Consider the following 17,519-nt stretch of genomic DNA (forward strand, 5'->3'; position numbering starts at 1 on the left):
GTAGTGGTTAAGAGTACTGAGCGTTTGAATTTTGCAATTCGTCCAACAAGAATGCAAGCTTGCTAAATCAGCTCATTCATTTCAAACACTGATATTATTTCTTTTCCTGCTTTCATAAAACAAGTTACATTTTTTTAGCTAGGTAGCAAATTTTCGTTGCAAGTATAATTGGAAATACAACTGTTCTTCTAACGGAAGATAGCAGTTACTAAATCTGAGGATTATCTATAAATTAAAAACATACCCACAGATCATCAAGCTAAGTGAAATAAATCAGACAAAGAAAGGCAAATACTGTATGATATCACGTACATGTGGAATCTAAAAACCACAACTATTGAATATAACAATAAGAAGTGGACTCACAGATACAGAGAACAAACTAGTGGTTGGCAGCGGGCAATCCAGGGGTGGGGAGTGGAGGCACCAACTGCTCCGTGTAAGGTAGGCTACAACACAGGGAATATAGCCAGCGTTTTGCAATAACTGTAGATGGAAGGTAACCTTTAAAATTTTATTAAAAATGTTTAAAATTAAAAATTACAAAACAGAAAAACACACCCATAGTTGTAGTCTGTTGCGTCTTCAGTGAGTGTCATCTATTCAGACTCCATATTTCAGCAATTTTAATGAATAAATCACCTGATAGTGAAAAGGAAGTTGCTGAACACTCTAGCTGGCACTAGAGAATCACAGAGAATGAATGTACATCGCCAGAATTCCCTTCCCTCCTTCCTTCTCCATCTTTTTATTTGGATAACTTCAAATCCATGTAAAATTTTAAAAAACAATACAGTGAACACCCGTGCCTTTTCACCTAGATCCACAGACTGTTAACATCAGCTTGCTCTCTGTCTGCACCTTTGGAAAGTAATTCACAGGCGTCATGAAACCTTACTACTAAATATTTCAGTGTACACAAGAGCTACATTGGAGGGGGGGGGAACAAAACAGTGGTCTGCTGAGGATCCCGGTCTTGTGGGCAGCCCCCCTTCTGCACAGCTGGTCGGGGTCCCTCCCACAGGAGGACACGGGGGAGTGCTGGGCTCCCAGTTAATCACTCACTTGCTGAGTGAGCTGAGCAAGCTGCCTAGCTTCTAGAAGCTTCGTTCTCCCAGCCACCTCCTGCCGAACTTCCATAGAGAAGATGCAGGTAGACATCCATCCATTCAGACAGGAAGTATTTATTGAGAGGTCCCTGGCCTGGCACAGTCCTCACATGAGGTAATAGGTGGAAACAGGCCTCAGAATACCAGCTGTTGAATGCCAGCTATGCGGTCTTAGCCAAGCTGGTTGCCCTCAACTGTGTCTTTGCCTATGAAACGTGATTGTTAAACCTTCTTCCTGAGGTGCTGAGTGAGCGTCTAACCTGGGGTCATCAATGTGCCTCCAAGTCGGGACTTCTCTGCTGGTCGAGCGGTTAAGGCTCTGTGTCACGGCAGGGATCCAGGGTTCAATTCCTGGCTGGTGAACTAAGGTCTCAGATGCCAAACAGCACAGCAGCGGGGGAAATGCATCCCTGTCGGTAACTAGAAGGCTCAGGGCACTGTGCTGTTACTTCCTTTAGAGGGTGCAAATCTGCATAGCAGCCTCAGTTCAAGAAAAGAAACACAGCTCCTGGGTTCCCCCTCCCAGGGTTCTCTACTCATTAATTCCTGGCTTCTCTATTTATTAACAATGGCTTCAGACACATCACTTGAGCCCTCTGTTCCACTTATTAAAAATCAATTCTAATAATAAAGTGAAGCTTCCACACTTCTAGCCTAAACATCGGTAAGTGACAAAGCTCTGAACCAAAGTCAGGAAAATATAGAAAACATTCAATAAGTGACCAATAAGGGCAAGAGTCATTAAGACTAAGGGGGCTTCCCCTTAGTAAAGAATCCCCCAGCCAATGCAGGAAGTACAGAAGAAGTGGGTTTGATCCCTGGGTCGGGAAGATCCCTGGAGAAGGAAATGGTATCACACTCCAGTATTCTTGCCTGGGAAATCCCAAGGAGAGAGGAGCCTAGTGGGCTACAGTCCATGGAGTCACAGAGTCGGACACAGCTGAGCTCACAAACAAATTAAGACTAAGAAGGGTGATGGGGAGGGGAAAGTACACACACACAGAAATGATATTGCAATTAATTAATTTTCTCTATCTTCTAGGGAGATGGGCCAGTCTAAACCTCCATGATGAGCTGTTGTAACCTGATGGCGTGTGAGAAGATATATTAAACTTAATTCTCTTCTTGGAGTTGCCAGTTCCTACCTGCTTCCTAACTGACAAAGCTTAGGGAGGCCAGAGTTATTTCTTCTCCTTTTTAACCAGCTCAGTTCAACTTAGAATTTCGTTAGTTTCAAATAAAAAATAGTTTGGCCACTTAAGGAATATTTATGAATCTTTCCAATTAGCTTCGTTTTATCATTGAAGAGCAGGTTCAAAGCAAATGTTTCATAATTTTTTCTCTAAGAATGAAAAATGTATAAGAACATGTGTGCTGTTGCACTGCTTCTGTGTACATAGAGATGTTAATATCCTTGGTAGTTTTACAGAAGTCAAAGGAGTAAATCACATTAAAAATGAGAAGCTAAGACCAATTTTTATTTTTAAGATTTATGGGGAAAACAATGACTGATGTATCATAATTTTTATTTATTGCCTTTTGTGCTAACATGTTTGAATTACTTGTGACTAATCTTTTGAGCCTGACATCATTTACTAGGGTTTCCTTATGTATATTAAATTAAAATCAGAATTCAAAGGTAATATCATAAAGATTGTGTGATTGCGAGGAAGGAGGGGCAAAAGATTAAATGAAAATTCATGTTTTCTACAAATGCTTCCTTTGAGCAAACAAAAACAATGTTTTTAAAAAATTGATTTGGGTAAAAAATCATTCTGTCCGCCTATGGCCCAGGAGTAAGGTCATAGGTGTTATCAGTTCTACATGTTGTATTAGGCCATTAGCTTTGGTCCTATGAATCAGGCACTAGTATAGAATCAAATTCATTCCACTGATTTGAGTTCAAACCCCATCTATCCACAAGTCAGCTTGGGGATCCTGGGAAAGTTACTTTCTAAACCTCCGTTCCTCCATCTGTATAAAGAACTACTGAAAAGCAGTCAATCATCCAAGAAGGGGTGAAGTCCCTCAAGGGGAAGCAGAGAGATCTGTGGGGCTGTCCACATTGCTGATGTATAACAAGGAGGGTTCTCAGAGGTTGATACGAGCTAGCATTTCACTTCTGCACCTGCCAAGCCGACGGGCAGCACTATATAAGTCAGGCACACCAAAAACTGGGTTTCTCAGAGTCACCAAAAAGACGGTTCCTAATCACAGTGCTGGCCTCTGGAGACTGGGCCCTGAAGACACAACATACTGTGAGTTTGCCCTCACTGCATGAGAACTCTGAGGCCAGAGAGCGCACCTGTCACTAGCTAAGTGGAAGGAAGAAAGGCAGGCAGATAGGCAATGAAGATCTCATCTAATGGGGGCTGGGGAGTGGGGGTGCTTCCCTGGTGGCACAGTAGTTAAGACTTTGCCTTCCAATGCAGAGAATGCAGGTTCAACCCTGGGTCGGGGAGCTAGCATCCCACACGTCTTACTCCCCAAAAATCAGAACATAGAAAACAACAGAAGCAGTATTGTAACAAATTCAATAAAGACTTTAAAAATGGTCCATATAAAAAAAAATCTTTGGAAAAAGCTCTCATTGGGGGAACGATGAACGCAAACACTCACACACGTACATGCAATGTGTTTCGTATCAGTTTAGACCATTGGTTTTCCAACATGGCTGATCACTAGGGTAGCCTAGGCAATGTTCTAAAATTATGATTCCTGAATCCCAGCTTAGACCTACTACATCTGAAAATCTAGGCATGAGACATGAAAGTTTGCCTTTTTTTCCATTCTGTAGTATTTCAAGCTCCCCAGGTGATGCTAAAACCCAGCCTCTTTGAGCAACCATTGATTGAGATCACAGGCTGGTGGGCATCAAGGATGACAATGGGTTGGACCCCGTGATAGCTTGTCGGGAGCTCACACTTTACTGATGAATATTAATTAACAGAGTACATACTTAAGATGAGGAGGAGGATGAGCAAAACAGAAAGAATAGGCCCAAGGTTTAGAAAAATTCATGGGAGAGAACCATTGAGATTGGCCCCAGGAAAGAAAAAAGTCTGCCTTTCTACAAAATTACTTTGTCCTGTGTTAAAAGTACTAATTGGGTGATGTCCACCTTAACCCATGTCAGTCATGGTTCAATCAGAGATTAAAGATCTCTGAGTGTATAAATTACAAGGATTTTCCTTTACTAACTGTGGGAGCTAGGTAAGCATTCTCTGATCAATCAGGGGTCCCCAACCTCCAGGATCTAATGTCTGATGATCTGAGATGGACCTGATGTAAAAGTAAGAGAAATAAACCACACAATAAATGTAATGCTCTCGAATCATCCTGAAGCTACCCCACCTATCTCGGCCTGGGAGATAATTGTCTTCCGCAACGCGAGCCCCTGATGTGAAAACGGTTGGGGGGCCGCTGTTTCCAGCTGTCGTCTCAGCATCTAATGCCGGGGCTTGAAGTACACAGGGCAGAATCTGCAAGGGAAGATGCACGTAAGGGCTGAGAGAGTGTGAACAAGCTGGAACCCACAGCATGAGCCGAAGCCCACGAGGAGGCCCTGGAACCCGTGGCGGTTCTCATCGCCTCTGGCTTCAGTGGAATGTCCTGCGGAAGGCGGAACCAGGGGAGGTAAACACCGTGGGTATGGTGGGCCCAGGAGTCAGAGAAGCTGCTGATCCCAGGAGAGGTGAGCAGATGTACACCAGTTGCTGCCTCTGGTCAACAGCAACGTACAAGGCCCCCAAGGCGCTCCTGCTTCTTGTCTGCCCTCCAGGGCTGGCAGCAGTTGCTCTTGTGGTCCTCCCTACTGGGAAACATGACTTTGGAGCATGCAGTTTGCCCTAGGCATGCTGACACATTACAAAGCCACCACACTCAGATAGGAGAAGGGAATTTTTTTTTTTAACTTCCTTGACTGTGTATATCAGGCATCCCCAATCTCCAGGCTTCAGACCAATACCTCCTATCAGATCGGCTGTGGCGTTAGATTAGAAATAAAGTGCTCAGTAAGTGTAATGAGCTTGAATCATCCTGAAACCATCCCTTGCCCCCTGGTTTGTGAAAAAAATTGTCTTCCACGAAACATCCCTGGTGCCAAAAAAGGCTGAGGCCCGCCAGTATACATGCCCTATTTCTTAGTGCAGATCAGGGCTTCTCGGCCTCCACGCATGAGCTATGTGGGCGAGATGATGCTTTGTCCGGCGTGAGGAGAGCTGTCAGCGCACCATAGGATGTCTGGCAGCATCCTTGGCTTCTCCTGACCAGATGCTAGTAACAACCTCTCCTTCTCAGTCGTAACAACCAGAAATATCCCCAGACGTTGGTAAGTGCGCCTGGGGGGAGTTGGGAGAGGGCAGACTCACCCACGTTGAGAATCACTCATCTGCTTCTTGAGGAAAAGAGCCATAGTTCTTTGTCCTGGAGACCAACGCAGTGTTCACACACACAGTGGGCTCGGGGACTGCAGGAATCCTCTCCTAAGTCCATAAACAAGTACGGGCCCATCATCAAGTGACGTACAAACATTGGAAAGGAGAGACCCCGCTCCTTAAACACCCTGACTTCAGAGCACTGCCTTTTTATTATTATTATTCATATCCACTCCTCTGCTGAGCTTTCCTGGCCGCTCAAGGGCGTTTCTCTGGTTGTGACAGAGGGGACTAGTCTCTAGGGGCCGTGTGCGGGCTTCGCGTTGCTTCTCTTGGTGCGGAGCACGCGCTCCAGGGCCAGACGGCTGCAGTAGCCGTGGCGTGTGGGCTCAGGAGTTGTAGCCCCTGGGACCCAGAGCCCAAACTCAATAGCTGTGGCACATGGGCTTAGGTGCTCTGTAGCATGTGGGATCTTCCTTGGTCAGGGATCAAACCCTTGTCTCCTGCGGCAGCAGGCGGACTCTTGACCACTGAGCCCCCAGGAAAGCCGCTGAGCGCTGCTTTTCTCGGTCTAAATACACTCCCCGGGGATCTTCACTGCTGTGGTTTCATGACAATGCTCACGATCTCCACGTCTTTTTCTCCAGTCCAGACCACCGCCCTGCCTGCTAAATGTCTGTTTTTTAATTTCTCATTGGTATCTCAACGCAACATTTCTAAGCTGAACTCTCCCAGTCCTTCCATACAGGCTTGTCCTGAAATCTTTGTCTTAGTTGGAAGAAGGAAATAGTTTTTTTAATTTTTTTTTTTTTTTTTTACAGTCATCATCTACATCGGGCAGACACAGAAATGTAGGAGTGAGCCACGACATGTCCTAAACCCAAAGTTTAGCATGCCCCTGCCCTATCTATGCTTCCCAGGTGGCGCTAGTGTCAAGAACCCACCTGCCAATGCAGGAGATGTAAGCGATGTAGGTTCAATCCCTGGGTAGGGAAGGTCCCCTGGAGAAAGGAACGGCAACCCACTCCAGTATTCTTGCCTGGAGAATCCCATGGATGGAGGAGCCTGGAGGACTACAGTCCACAGGGTCACAAAGAGTCGGACACGACTGAATACGCTTGCATGCCCTTTCTGTGGCTTCCATCACCTAACTCCCGCTGGCTTCTGTCCTTGCTCTGCCCGAAACTCAGGGATGCGGTAACCGCCTGATGTCCGGCACCCCACACTCTTTGAAACCCTGGCTTTGTATGTTGTGTGCTGTCTGCCTGGGAACGCTCTCTCCCTGTTACTCATCAGCATAACAGCCTCTTCCTCAAGACTCAACTCAGTTCTCTTCTTGTTCTTCCCGCATCACTGTACCTCCAGCTAAGTCACAACGCCTGCATAGTCTCCCATGACATCCCGTATATGTGCCAATGATTGCCCTTTGCAGGTTATATCACGTAACACCTCCTTCTTTCCCCCTGGACTGGGAACTCCTCCAACTCAGAAACTCTGTCTCAATGTCTGTACCTCTTCCCAGCTCTGGGCCTGAAACATAGTATTGGCTTGGCCAAAAAGTTTGTTTGGATTTTTCTATGGGCTGTTTTGGAAAAACCCAAATGAACTTTTTGGCCAACCTGATAAATACTAACTGAATGGGCTGTTACCCTGGTTATGATTCCATGACTAAAATTATTCTCCTCAAAGGAAAGAAAAGGCTATTCTCAAGCATTTTAGAGTCAAGCATTTGTACCAAAAAAAAAAAAAAAAAGAACTTGGCATCCACATATACCCAGAAATCTTGGCAAGTGATATACATGGAGAATTTATTTAATCTTCCAAACAACGGGCCACGTGTTCACAGCCGCCCATAGCACACCCACTGCTTTGTCTTCACTGAGCTTTGATGAGGCTCTGCTGCCCACAGGACCATGAGCTCTGCTCGCTTCCAGGCCTGAGCAAGCGTACAGCTTCCCTTTCAGCTTATCTGGGAAATAGGCTGACCCAGTTAGACACTGTTACTGTCAGACCCCAGCATTCACGCACCCTTGCTCACCCACCTTCCGACTGCAACAAAGGTCTGCTTACCCCTCCCATAAAGGAAAGGCCTTTTTAAATTTATTTTTGAGATGCCTACATATTTCTGAGATTGGAGAGTCTCCTGTTGCAATAGCCCTTTTGAATTGTTTCCCCTTTTCCAAGTCTGGGTTTGTTTATTTGATACAACTCAATGATAAAGAAACTACAATTAGCCCATTTTGTATGAGACTAAAGTGAAGCTTAGAAAAAAACAAACAAATAAATTCTCCAGAACCTCATAAAAAGCAAATAGGAAATCCAGGATCTAAGCCCAGAGCGTTTGACTATTTGAGGGTGAGTCTCTACACTCTCACCCACTGAGCTCTTTACCCTCCTAATTCTTCTAAAAGCACCTAGGAAGGGGTGCTTTGTCACGCTAAAGTTCCACTGTAAACTGAAAATACTAAAATATTGTTATTTTTTAAAGTCGTGGGAACTTCCCTGGTGGTTCAGTGGCTAAGACTCCATACTTCCAAAGCAGGGGTTTGACCCCTGGTGAAGGGATTGGATTCCACAAGCCACAACTAAGAGTGTGCATATTACAACTAAAGACACCTCTGGCCACAACTAAGACCCAGCACAACCAAATAAATAAATTTTTTTAAATAAATGAATCAAAAAATTTTAAATAAATAGTCACAATTTATACTGCTCACTATTTCATTCTAAACTGAATTAGTGAAAACTATTAAACCATGGTAATCAGAGTCATTATTTTTATATAATCTTTCAAAGCACCTGTATACAGACATCCACCCAGAGTCCCGCTGGTTGCTCACTCCTGTATGTTTTATTTCTCAATTATTCCTATTTAATTATTTACTTCTGTCAGTGTGGAAGGAGCTGGAATGCACAAGCAGAATTCTATAACCCTCAGGGTTAAAAAAGAAGAAGAAAGGAAGGAAGCAAAAAGAAAAGGAAAAAAGGAGGGAATAAAAAAGAACAAAAGAAAGGAAAGAGAAAAGAAAGGCAGGATCCCAGGCAACCTGTCCCCAGGCCTGCCACCACCTAAGAGTGAACATTGGCCGAGCATGCACTCTGGTGTGGATATCGGTCCTGATGGGCATCAAGCGGATTTAAGAGTCACAACCTGCTCGTCAGAGATAGTTGTGATATTCTCACCCTTGAGTGAGGAGTGGGGAAGCCGAGGCATGAAGAGAATAAGCACAAGCCCCAAGGTCCCAGAAGGAGGTCACAGAAGCGCTGGCACTAAAGCCAGGACACTGGCTCCAAGCCTGAGCTTCCGCTGCCCAGCACCAAGCTCTCCTGCTCCATACCCCACGTGTCAACACCAGGACCAGCCTCCCTCTGCCCTGTAGCCTGCTGCTTCCCACCAGCCAGGTACAGGTTAAGTTCATTCCTAAGAAAACATGAGCTGAGTTGAATGCAAATGAGAAGTAGACACCACAGTGAGATAAAGAGGAAAAAACACCCAGAGCTGATATCAAAGATCTGCTTCAGAAAATGCTGAGATCTGGGCCTCTGCTGAACACACGCACCTTCGCGTCCAGGCTTCCTCAAGAGCGCCTGGACTCGCTGTTCGAGTGTGTGGCCGTTCCTGGAACAGAGACCCATGGAGAGCTGAATGCTGCCTGAGACTCTCGGCAGCTGTGTGGTCTTGGGAAAGCTCCTCAGCCTCCAGGCCTTGGTTTCCTCACTGGTAAGTGAAAGCGATGAGTCAGACTTTCCAGGTTCCTTTCTAGGAGGAATGAGTGTGCTCTGGTTTGGGGTTGTCAGAAATAGTCTGGCTTGTTACTATCTGGGTCTACAGAGCTTAACTTCTTCCGCTGTTGTTGGTTAGCCACTAAATCGTGTCCATCTCTTCACAACCCCATGGACTGCAGCCTGCCAGGCTTCCCTGTCCTTCATTATCTCCTGGATTTGCTCAAACTCCTGTCCATTGAGTTGGTGAAGCCACTCAACCACTTCATCCTCTGTTGCTCCCGTCTCTTCTTGCCCTCAATCTTTCCCAGCATCAGGGTCTTTTCCAATGTTTTCCTTAGGATTGACTGGTTTGATCTCCTTGCTGTCCAAGTCTCAAGGGTCTTCTCCAACGCCACAGTTGAAAAGCATCAATTTTTCAGTACTCAGCCTTCTTTATGGTCCAACTCTCACATCCATACATGACTACTGGAAAAACCATAGATTTGACTATATGGACCTTTGTCAGCAAGGTGATGTCTCTGCTTTTTAATACATTGTCCAGATTTGTCATAGTTTTCCTTCCAAAGAGCAAGCGTCTTTTAATTTCATGGTTGCAGTCACTGTCCCCAGTGATTTTGGACACCGAGAAAATAAAACCTCCAACTCCTTTGGAGAATTTTTTTAAATTGCAAATTCCAAGAATGACCTTATTGATACTGGAGGAAGGATGGGGGATGGGGTATTTAGGGAGTTTGGGATGAACATGTACCCACTGCTATATTTAAAGTGGATAATCAACAAGGACCTACCGTATAGCACATGGAACTCTGCTCGATGTTATGTGGCAAGCTGGACAGAAGGGAAGTTTGGGGGGAGAGTGGACACATGAGTATGTCGGGCTGGGTCCCCCCGATGTCCACCTGAAACTGTCACAACATTGTTTGTTGGGGACTTCTCTGGTGGTCCGGGCTTCCCTGATAGCTCAGTTGGTAGAGAATCCACCTGCAATGCAGGAGGACCCCGGTTCGATTCCTGAGTCAGGAAGAGCCCCTGGAGAAGGGGTAGGCTACCCACTCCAGTATTCTTGGGCTTCCCTTGTGTGGCTCAGCTGGTAAAGAATCCACCTGCAACGCAGGAGACCTGGGTTCAATTCCTGGGTTGGGAAGATCCCCTGGAGAATGGAAAGGCTACCCACTCCAGTATTCTGGCCTGGAGAATTCCATGGACTGTATAGTCCATGGGGTCACAAAGAGTCAGATGTGGCTGAGTGACTTTCACTTTCCCTTTTCCCTGGTGGTCCAGTGGCTAAAATGCTGCATTCACAATGCATGGGACCCAGGTTCAATCCATGGTCAGGGAACTAGATCCCACATGCAGAGCTAAGAGTTTGCATGCCACAGCTAAGACCCAGCACAGCTTAATTAAATAAATACATATATTTTTTAATAAACCATTGTTTGTTAATCGGCTATACCCCAATACAAAATAAAAAGTTAAAAATAAATAAATAAATAAAAATTTTAAGAAAAGGAAAAAAAAAATCCCAATGTCCAGGCCTCACTTCCAGAGATACTAATTTAATTAAAGTGGATTGATGCCCATGAATCAGTGCTTTCTCTCTCTCTTTTTTTTTTAACTCACCAGGAGAGTCTCACAAGGAGGCATGTTTGACAACCAATAGGCTGGAGTGTTTTCAAACTTGATTATTCACTAAAAATACCTGGAGGACTTATTCCCAACCAAAAGTTTGATATTCTGTAGGCTTTAAGGGTGGAGTATTTCTAGTAAGTCCCCAGAAAATGCTGACACTGTTCTCTCAGAGTCCACACTCCGAGAACTCCAGAAAGTTTCACACCCTCTGAAATGGTGTCTATGGGAAGATGAGTAAATTTCTTTCCCTCCCATCCTAGAGAAAAGTTCATAGGGTTCATTAGATTCTCAAAGAGACCCATGACCTCAAAAGATGAAGAGCCAAATGTAGAGTCTAGTGGCGAACTGAAAGCTTTTTGTAGGCCAGGTTTAACAGCAGATGATTTTGTAACTTGTTCAGACTTAATGTAGTCCCAGAGGGTGAGTGTGTGTGTGTGTGTGTGTGTGTGTGTGTGTGTGTGTGTGTGTGTGAAGTACCTGGGAGTTGCTACCATATGCCAACACATGGAGCAGTTCACACTCAGCTTCCCACCCAGAAGTTGGATTCAGGCTATCAGGCTGGGGAAGAGGGTAACCATGACAACTTTCCTCAACACCAAATGGGAATCTGAGAGGGAAGGTGGGTGGGGGCATATCCCCAATGACTCTTTGGAAGCAGAAATAAAATCTCTACAGATAATCATGCTGCCTCATGCCCACTGATGTTGGGGCCCTAAACTTGAGAAAATGAATATTATGCCCTCACAATCAGCCTGAATTTCAGTTAAACAACATTTCATCAGCATGAATTATCCTTATCCTCTCATCCAAAATGTGGCATGGGAAGTTCATTTATAAAACTTAATGTGTATGCGTTCCAACCTTCCAAAATTTCTGTTTTTGTGGAATGTTTTATGATACAATTGTGTTAGGACAGCCCGTGCTGTGCTGTGCTCGTTACTTGCGTCGTGTCTGACTCTTTGTGACCCCATGGACTGCAGCGCCCCAGGCTCCTCTCTCGGTGGATTCTCCACGCCCCCCTCCAGGGGGTCTCCTCCAGGCAGGAATCGAACTCAGTCTCTCAAGTCTCCTGCATTGGCAGGCGGGTTCTTTACTGCTAGCGCCACCTGGGAAGCCCCTGGGATAGCCAACTATGTATATAATTCATAAAGAAATGAGCAGGCAAACACGCATACCTTGGGGATCCATGACAGAAAAGTTTAGAGACTACTCATCAGATGTTTGGGCTTCCCCGGTGGCTGTAACGGAAACGAATCTGCCTGCAATGCAGAGACCTGGATTTGATCCCTGGGTTGGGAAGATCCACTGGAGGAGAGCTACCCACTCCAGTCTTCTTGCCTGGAGAATCCCACGGACAGAGAAGCCTGGCGGGCTACAGCCCACGGGGTTGCAAAGAGTCGGACACAACTACGCATAGCTCACATTCACATCATGTGTGGTGGTTCTCAAACTTGAGAGTGCACCAGAATGACCTGGAAGCTTGCTAAATAAATGCAGATTCCCAGTCCTCAGCCGCATTCAGATTCAGGAAAATTCTCATTCTATTCTGATGTTTCAGGATAATCTGAAGCAGGTGATCCATCAATTCTACTGTGAACCTTGCTCCGAGGATGTCTTATTTTTTCTTTTTCTTTTTTTTTCTGTTTTCTTAAAAATAACTTTATTCTCCCTCAAAAGCTATAGATCTTCCTGTCAAGAGATACATAGGCGAATGCAAGGAAGGTAACAAAAAATCAGCGCTCTGCCTGTCCTGGTTCCCGCTCCCGTGATGCCTGGCTCCGTCCCCACCCTGGCTTGGCGCTGGTCACAACTGACAAAGCCATTTGCTGCCCTCTAGTGGCAACTCCACCCAACTGCTCACAGCAGATAATTTCTCAGTGGGCAGGTTTGGCCATCTTTCTCAAGAATACAATTGTAAAGTAATTAGCCTTCAATTAAAATAAATAAATTTATATTTTAAAAAATGATGTTGGAAACTTAAATAAAAAAAGAATACAATTTTCCTCTGATACCTCCCCCATTGAGGAACATTTTCCAAAAGGTTATTTTTTTTTTTCATTTATTTTTATTAGTTGGAGGCTGGTTACTTTACAATATTGTAGTGGTTTTTGTCATACATTAACATGAATTAGCCATGGATTTACATGTATCCCCTATCCCAATCCCCCCTCCCACCTCCCTCTCTACCCCATCCCTCTGGGTCCAAAAGCTTATTTAATTCAAGACACGGAAGTGCAAGCCAAGTCAAGCAAAGATGGTGCCATCCTCAGCAAGGGTTGTGGTGTGAAAGGCAAGTCCTCTTAAAGATATCCATTCATTCAACAGATATTTTTGAAAATACTTTTGAACAGTGTACCAGGTATCGTTCAAGGTGCTGGGTGCTGCTGCGGCCGCTAAGTCGCTTCAGTCGTGTCCGACCCTCTGTCCCTGGGATTCTCCAGGCAGGAACACTGGAGTGGGTTGCCATTTCCTTCTCCAATGCATGAAAGTGAGAAGTGAAAGTGAAGTCGTGTCCGACTCTTCGCAACCCCATGGACCGCAGCCTACCAGGCTCCTACGTCCATGGGATTTTCCAGGCAAGAGGACTGGAGTGGGGTGCCATTGCCTCCTCCAGCTAGGTGCTAAAGAAACAAAAATATCTTCTCTCACAGCACTGACAGGTTAATGGGGAGAGACAATGACATTATATTGTTAGGTGGTGGTGAGTGCTATGGAGAAGAACATGGCCTGGGGAGAAGAGAGGAAAAAGCTTACAGATAAGAGGGGAACGATCCTTTATTGGCCACCTTTGAATGACTGAATGTTCCACGTAAGTCACTTCCCTTGAGCTTCACCACTCTCTCATTGTAACCCTCCTTTTTTAAAAAAAATTGTAACAGCCCAGTTTACATGTAAAGAAACTGATGTTCCACAACGCTAGAAAACCTGGCTGAAGCCATGATGTCAGTTAATAGCGGGATGGCACTGACGCTCTTCACTCGTTGTGGCAACAAAGCCCACAGCAAATCTGTAAGGGAGGCCGCCCACACCTGCCCCCCTCGGCTCACACACCACCTGCTCCGGGGCCTGCAGGGCTGCAGGGAATGTTCCCGCTCACCTTCCTCCCTTCATCTTCCGCTTGTCCTCACTCTCTGAAACCTTGTTTCACTGCGCTAATTCCGTAAGTGGATTCTCTTGCTAGAGTGCAAGAGTTTGGTGACTGTCAATCTCTGCTAATCCCATAAATTAATTTTTCCACTTACAGTTTAATTAGTCACATCATCATGACCCAGGTATTTGAGGGGGACCCAGGGCTTCCCTGGTGGGTCAGATGGTAAAGACTGCCTGCCATGCGGGAAACCCGGCTTTGATCCCTGGGTTGGTTGGGAAGATCCCCTGGAGAAGGGCAAGGCTACCCACTCCAGTACTCTTGCCTGGGAAATCCCATTAACAGAGGAGCCTGGCGGGCTACAGTTCATGGGTGCCCCAAGAGTCGGACACGACAGAGCAGCTAAGAACAAGCAGTTTCAAAAGACAGCCTGTAGGAAAATATTGCCGAGTCCCAGGTCAGTAGAAGGGCTCCAGAGAACCTGGGAGCCATCTACCAGCCATTAACAGGGTGTGTGAGCAGCTTCCTGTGAACAACATCTAAAGCTTCGGTCAGTTTCCTGAAGCCTCCAGAGACTGTGCAAAAGTAAAATGTGTTGGTTTCTTGTTTTGGTAAATCTTGAAATCTGGGGACATTACAGAGAAAATTTTAAGGAATTCTTCTTTGAGGACCTGAGTGTCCCAGACCTTCTGAAATATCCCTGGAATAAATTCATTCTGTTTTAAGGCCAGAATTCATACACCCATTTCACACCCATGACCCGAATCTCATCTCAGAAGTCTTCTGAACGTGACCTAATATGTCTGATCTTGATTCTGTATTCATTTTAATATATCACATATATTTAACTATTCTGGGGAGCAAGGCAGATGTCATAGTTTCTGCAGATTCTTAACACCTATGATCCCTTCACATTGAAGGCAGGAGGAGAAGGGGATGACAGAGGATGAGATGGTCGGATGGCATCACCTACTCGATGGACATGAGTTTGAGCAAGCTCCGGGAGTTGGTGATGGACAGGGAAGCCTGGCATGCTGCCGTCCACGGGGTCGCAAAGAGTCAGGCGTGACTGAGCGACTGAATTGAACTTTCATATGTGCTCTCAGTGGAAGTCAAGTAAATCACATTTGCAGAAGCTTTGATGGTCACAATATTTAATCATAATGTAAAACACACACACACACACACACACACACACACATTGAATAGGGAAAAACCCAAAAGATAGTGGTCACAGTTTTTCATGGGGAATACCAATATATGAATTTTTTAATAGATTGCATCCTTAAAAGAGAATAAAGGAAACTTGAGCACACTATAAATGTACAAGTCCCAGCTCTTAGCCGGTTTGGCTGCAATGTCTGTCAGATTCACTCGCCAGTTGGATCAACCCACCACGTGGACGACGTGGCTGGCTGCAATGCTGCCACCCCACTGACTGATTTGACAGGTTTGTTTGAGCAACTAAATCGTCTAGGAAGTTCCTTCTCCCCTATTTCGCAACTGCTTCTCTCTGTGTGTCCCCTCTGAGAGTGCTCACTTCCTGAGGAGTACAGAGTGCCCAAATACTAATCCACTCAACAAATATTTACTGTTTGGTCATCCGTACGTTCTGGACATTGACCTAGAGACTGGGGATATAGTGGTCAACGAAACAGCCCAGGCTGCCAGCTTCGCGAAGGTACAGAGAGCTTTTATCAGTTTACACTGCTAACAACAGCACATTGCCTTCCCACGTTTCCACGTCCTGGCCCACCCTTGGGGTTACAAGTCTTTTGGAATGTGCAGTTTGATAGAAGGGAAATGTCATGTTACTACGATCTCATTTCCACTTTCCTGATTAGTAACAAGGCTGGGACATTATTTGGCACCTAGTTTTCCATGCTGTAAAATTTCAGTGCGTATCCTTACCCCACATTTCCATTGGATTGTTTTTCTGATAGACGTGCAAGAGTTGGCTGTGTATTCTGGATGCTAACTTAGGTCTGGTTTCCAGAAGCAGATCCTGATATAAGGATTCATGTACAGGTGGTATACTAAGGGAGCATTGTTTAAGAAAAGCATTTATTAAGGAAGTGGATATTTAGAGGAGAAACTGGTGAAAGTCAGGGAAGCAGCACTGGAAAGGGGAAGAAACAGGAAATGGGCTGTCAGACAACACCCCACAGAAGGTAGTCTCTGCCCGATCCCGCAGGGGGCTCTGGAATGTGAGTTAAGGCCCACCTGTCATTGGACAAAGTCATGTCTTAGGATGAAATTCCCATGCATTTCCAGCTCTCTTGTGTATGGGGGCAAAGTGATCCTAACAATCCTTTTTAAAAGAGCCACAGTTGTTAGCTTTTGGAAGTGAAAATACACCATCATGGGGGTGAAAAGTGAGAGTGAAACTGTTAGCCACTCAGTGGTGTCCAACTCTTCATGACCCCATGGACTGTAGCCCACTAGCTCCTCTGGCCATGGAATTCTCCAGGCAAGAATACTGGAGTGGGTTGCCATTTCACAAAAATAGTAAAAAGGAATCTAAGGTAATCTGGGTAATTGAGAACTGACATCACCCACTATAGACAATAATCTTATGAAAAGATCATCCAATTTCACTATTAATTCAAGAATTACAAACTATAATAGTAAGCTATTTTCTATATATCACATTTGCAAAGTTTTAAGAGTTAGTCAAAATTCTCACTGCATACAGAGAAAAATTTTGTAACCGTGTGAGGGGATGCATGTGTTAACTAACCGTCTTGGGGTGATCATTTTGCTGTATATACATGCTTAAAATCACTATGTTGCCTACCTTACATTTACACATCATGTCAATTATATCTCAGTAAAGCTGGAAAAAATCAGGAAGAGAAGCTAATTTGTTTTGTATACTACTGATAGAAATAGAAAAAATATTTTTCATTCAATTTTTGAACTTCATATATTCCACATATATTCATGAACATTTTGTGGGATGTATACATGGGTGGGGGCTACAAAAAAAAGTTAATGTTCATACAAATCAAATTTGACTTTCTTTTTTTTGAGACTGTATGTTTGTAGCCTCAAACTGGAAAAACAAGAAAAACAACAAGAGTTAGGCAATACCCATCTCTAGGTTGGCAATGGTGAAAAAGGCCTTTGCATACATTGTTCTTGGAAGTATAAATTGGCATGGACTTATTTTCAAAAATATTTGACAGAATCTACCAAGATTTAAGATTTCGGCTGAGCGCCGAAAAACTGATGCTTTTCAACTGTGGTGTTGGAGAAGACTCTGAGAGTCCCTTGGACTGCAAGGAGATCCAACCAGTCCATACTAAAGGAGGACAGTCCTGAGTGTTCATTGGAAGGACTGCTGAAGCTGAAACTCAAATACTTTGGCTACCTGATGTGAAGAGCTGACTCATTAGAAAAGACCCTGATGCTTGGAGGGATTGGGGGCAGGAGGAGAAGGGGACGACAGAGGATGAGATGGCTGGATGGCATCACCGACTTGATGGGCATGAGTTTGAGTAAACTCCGGGAGTTGGTGATGGACAGGGATGCCTGGCGTGCTGCGGTTCATGAGGTCGCAAAGAGTCGGACACGACTGAGGGACTGAAC

At 44.9% G+C, this 17,519-nt stretch overlaps 1 protein-coding gene and 1 long non-coding RNA gene across 3 annotated transcripts in view; one reads left to right on the plus strand and one right to left on the minus strand.

Annotated features, from left to right (window-relative positions):
- The window catches only part of TM4SF4 (transmembrane 4 L six family member 4), a 26,497-nt gene extending 23,633 nt beyond the window's left edge, over nt 1–2,864 (plus strand). The window contains exon 5 of the mRNA XM_061168085.1: nt 2,152–2,864. Coding sequence (XP_061024068.1) covers nt 2,152–2,169 — 18 coding nt within the window. The 3' untranslated portion in view covers nt 2,170–2,864. The remainder of the gene's footprint in view (nt 1–2,151) is intronic.
- The window catches only part of LOC133074148 (uncharacterized), a 19,529-nt gene extending 10,293 nt beyond the window's left edge, over nt 1–9,236 (minus strand). The window contains exons 1-3 of one of the 2 annotated variants that reach the window (XR_009697087.1): nt 9,046–9,236; nt 5,480–5,593; nt 4,471–4,591 (exon numbers count right to left, since the gene is read on the minus strand). This is a non-coding gene — a long non-coding RNA (uncharacterized LOC133074148). Of the gene's footprint in view, nt 1–4,470; nt 4,592–5,479; nt 5,594–9,045 lie in introns of those variants that run through there. The other variant, XR_009697086.1, reaches the window with a different exon arrangement.
- Between the last annotated feature and the right edge of the window lie 8,283 nt (nt 9,237–17,519).

This window comes from Dama dama, chromosome 19, assembly GCF_033118175.1.
Source record: "Dama dama isolate Ldn47 chromosome 19, ASM3311817v1, whole genome shotgun sequence".
Taxonomy (NCBI): Eukaryota; Metazoa; Chordata; class Mammalia; order Artiodactyla; family Cervidae; genus Dama; species Dama dama.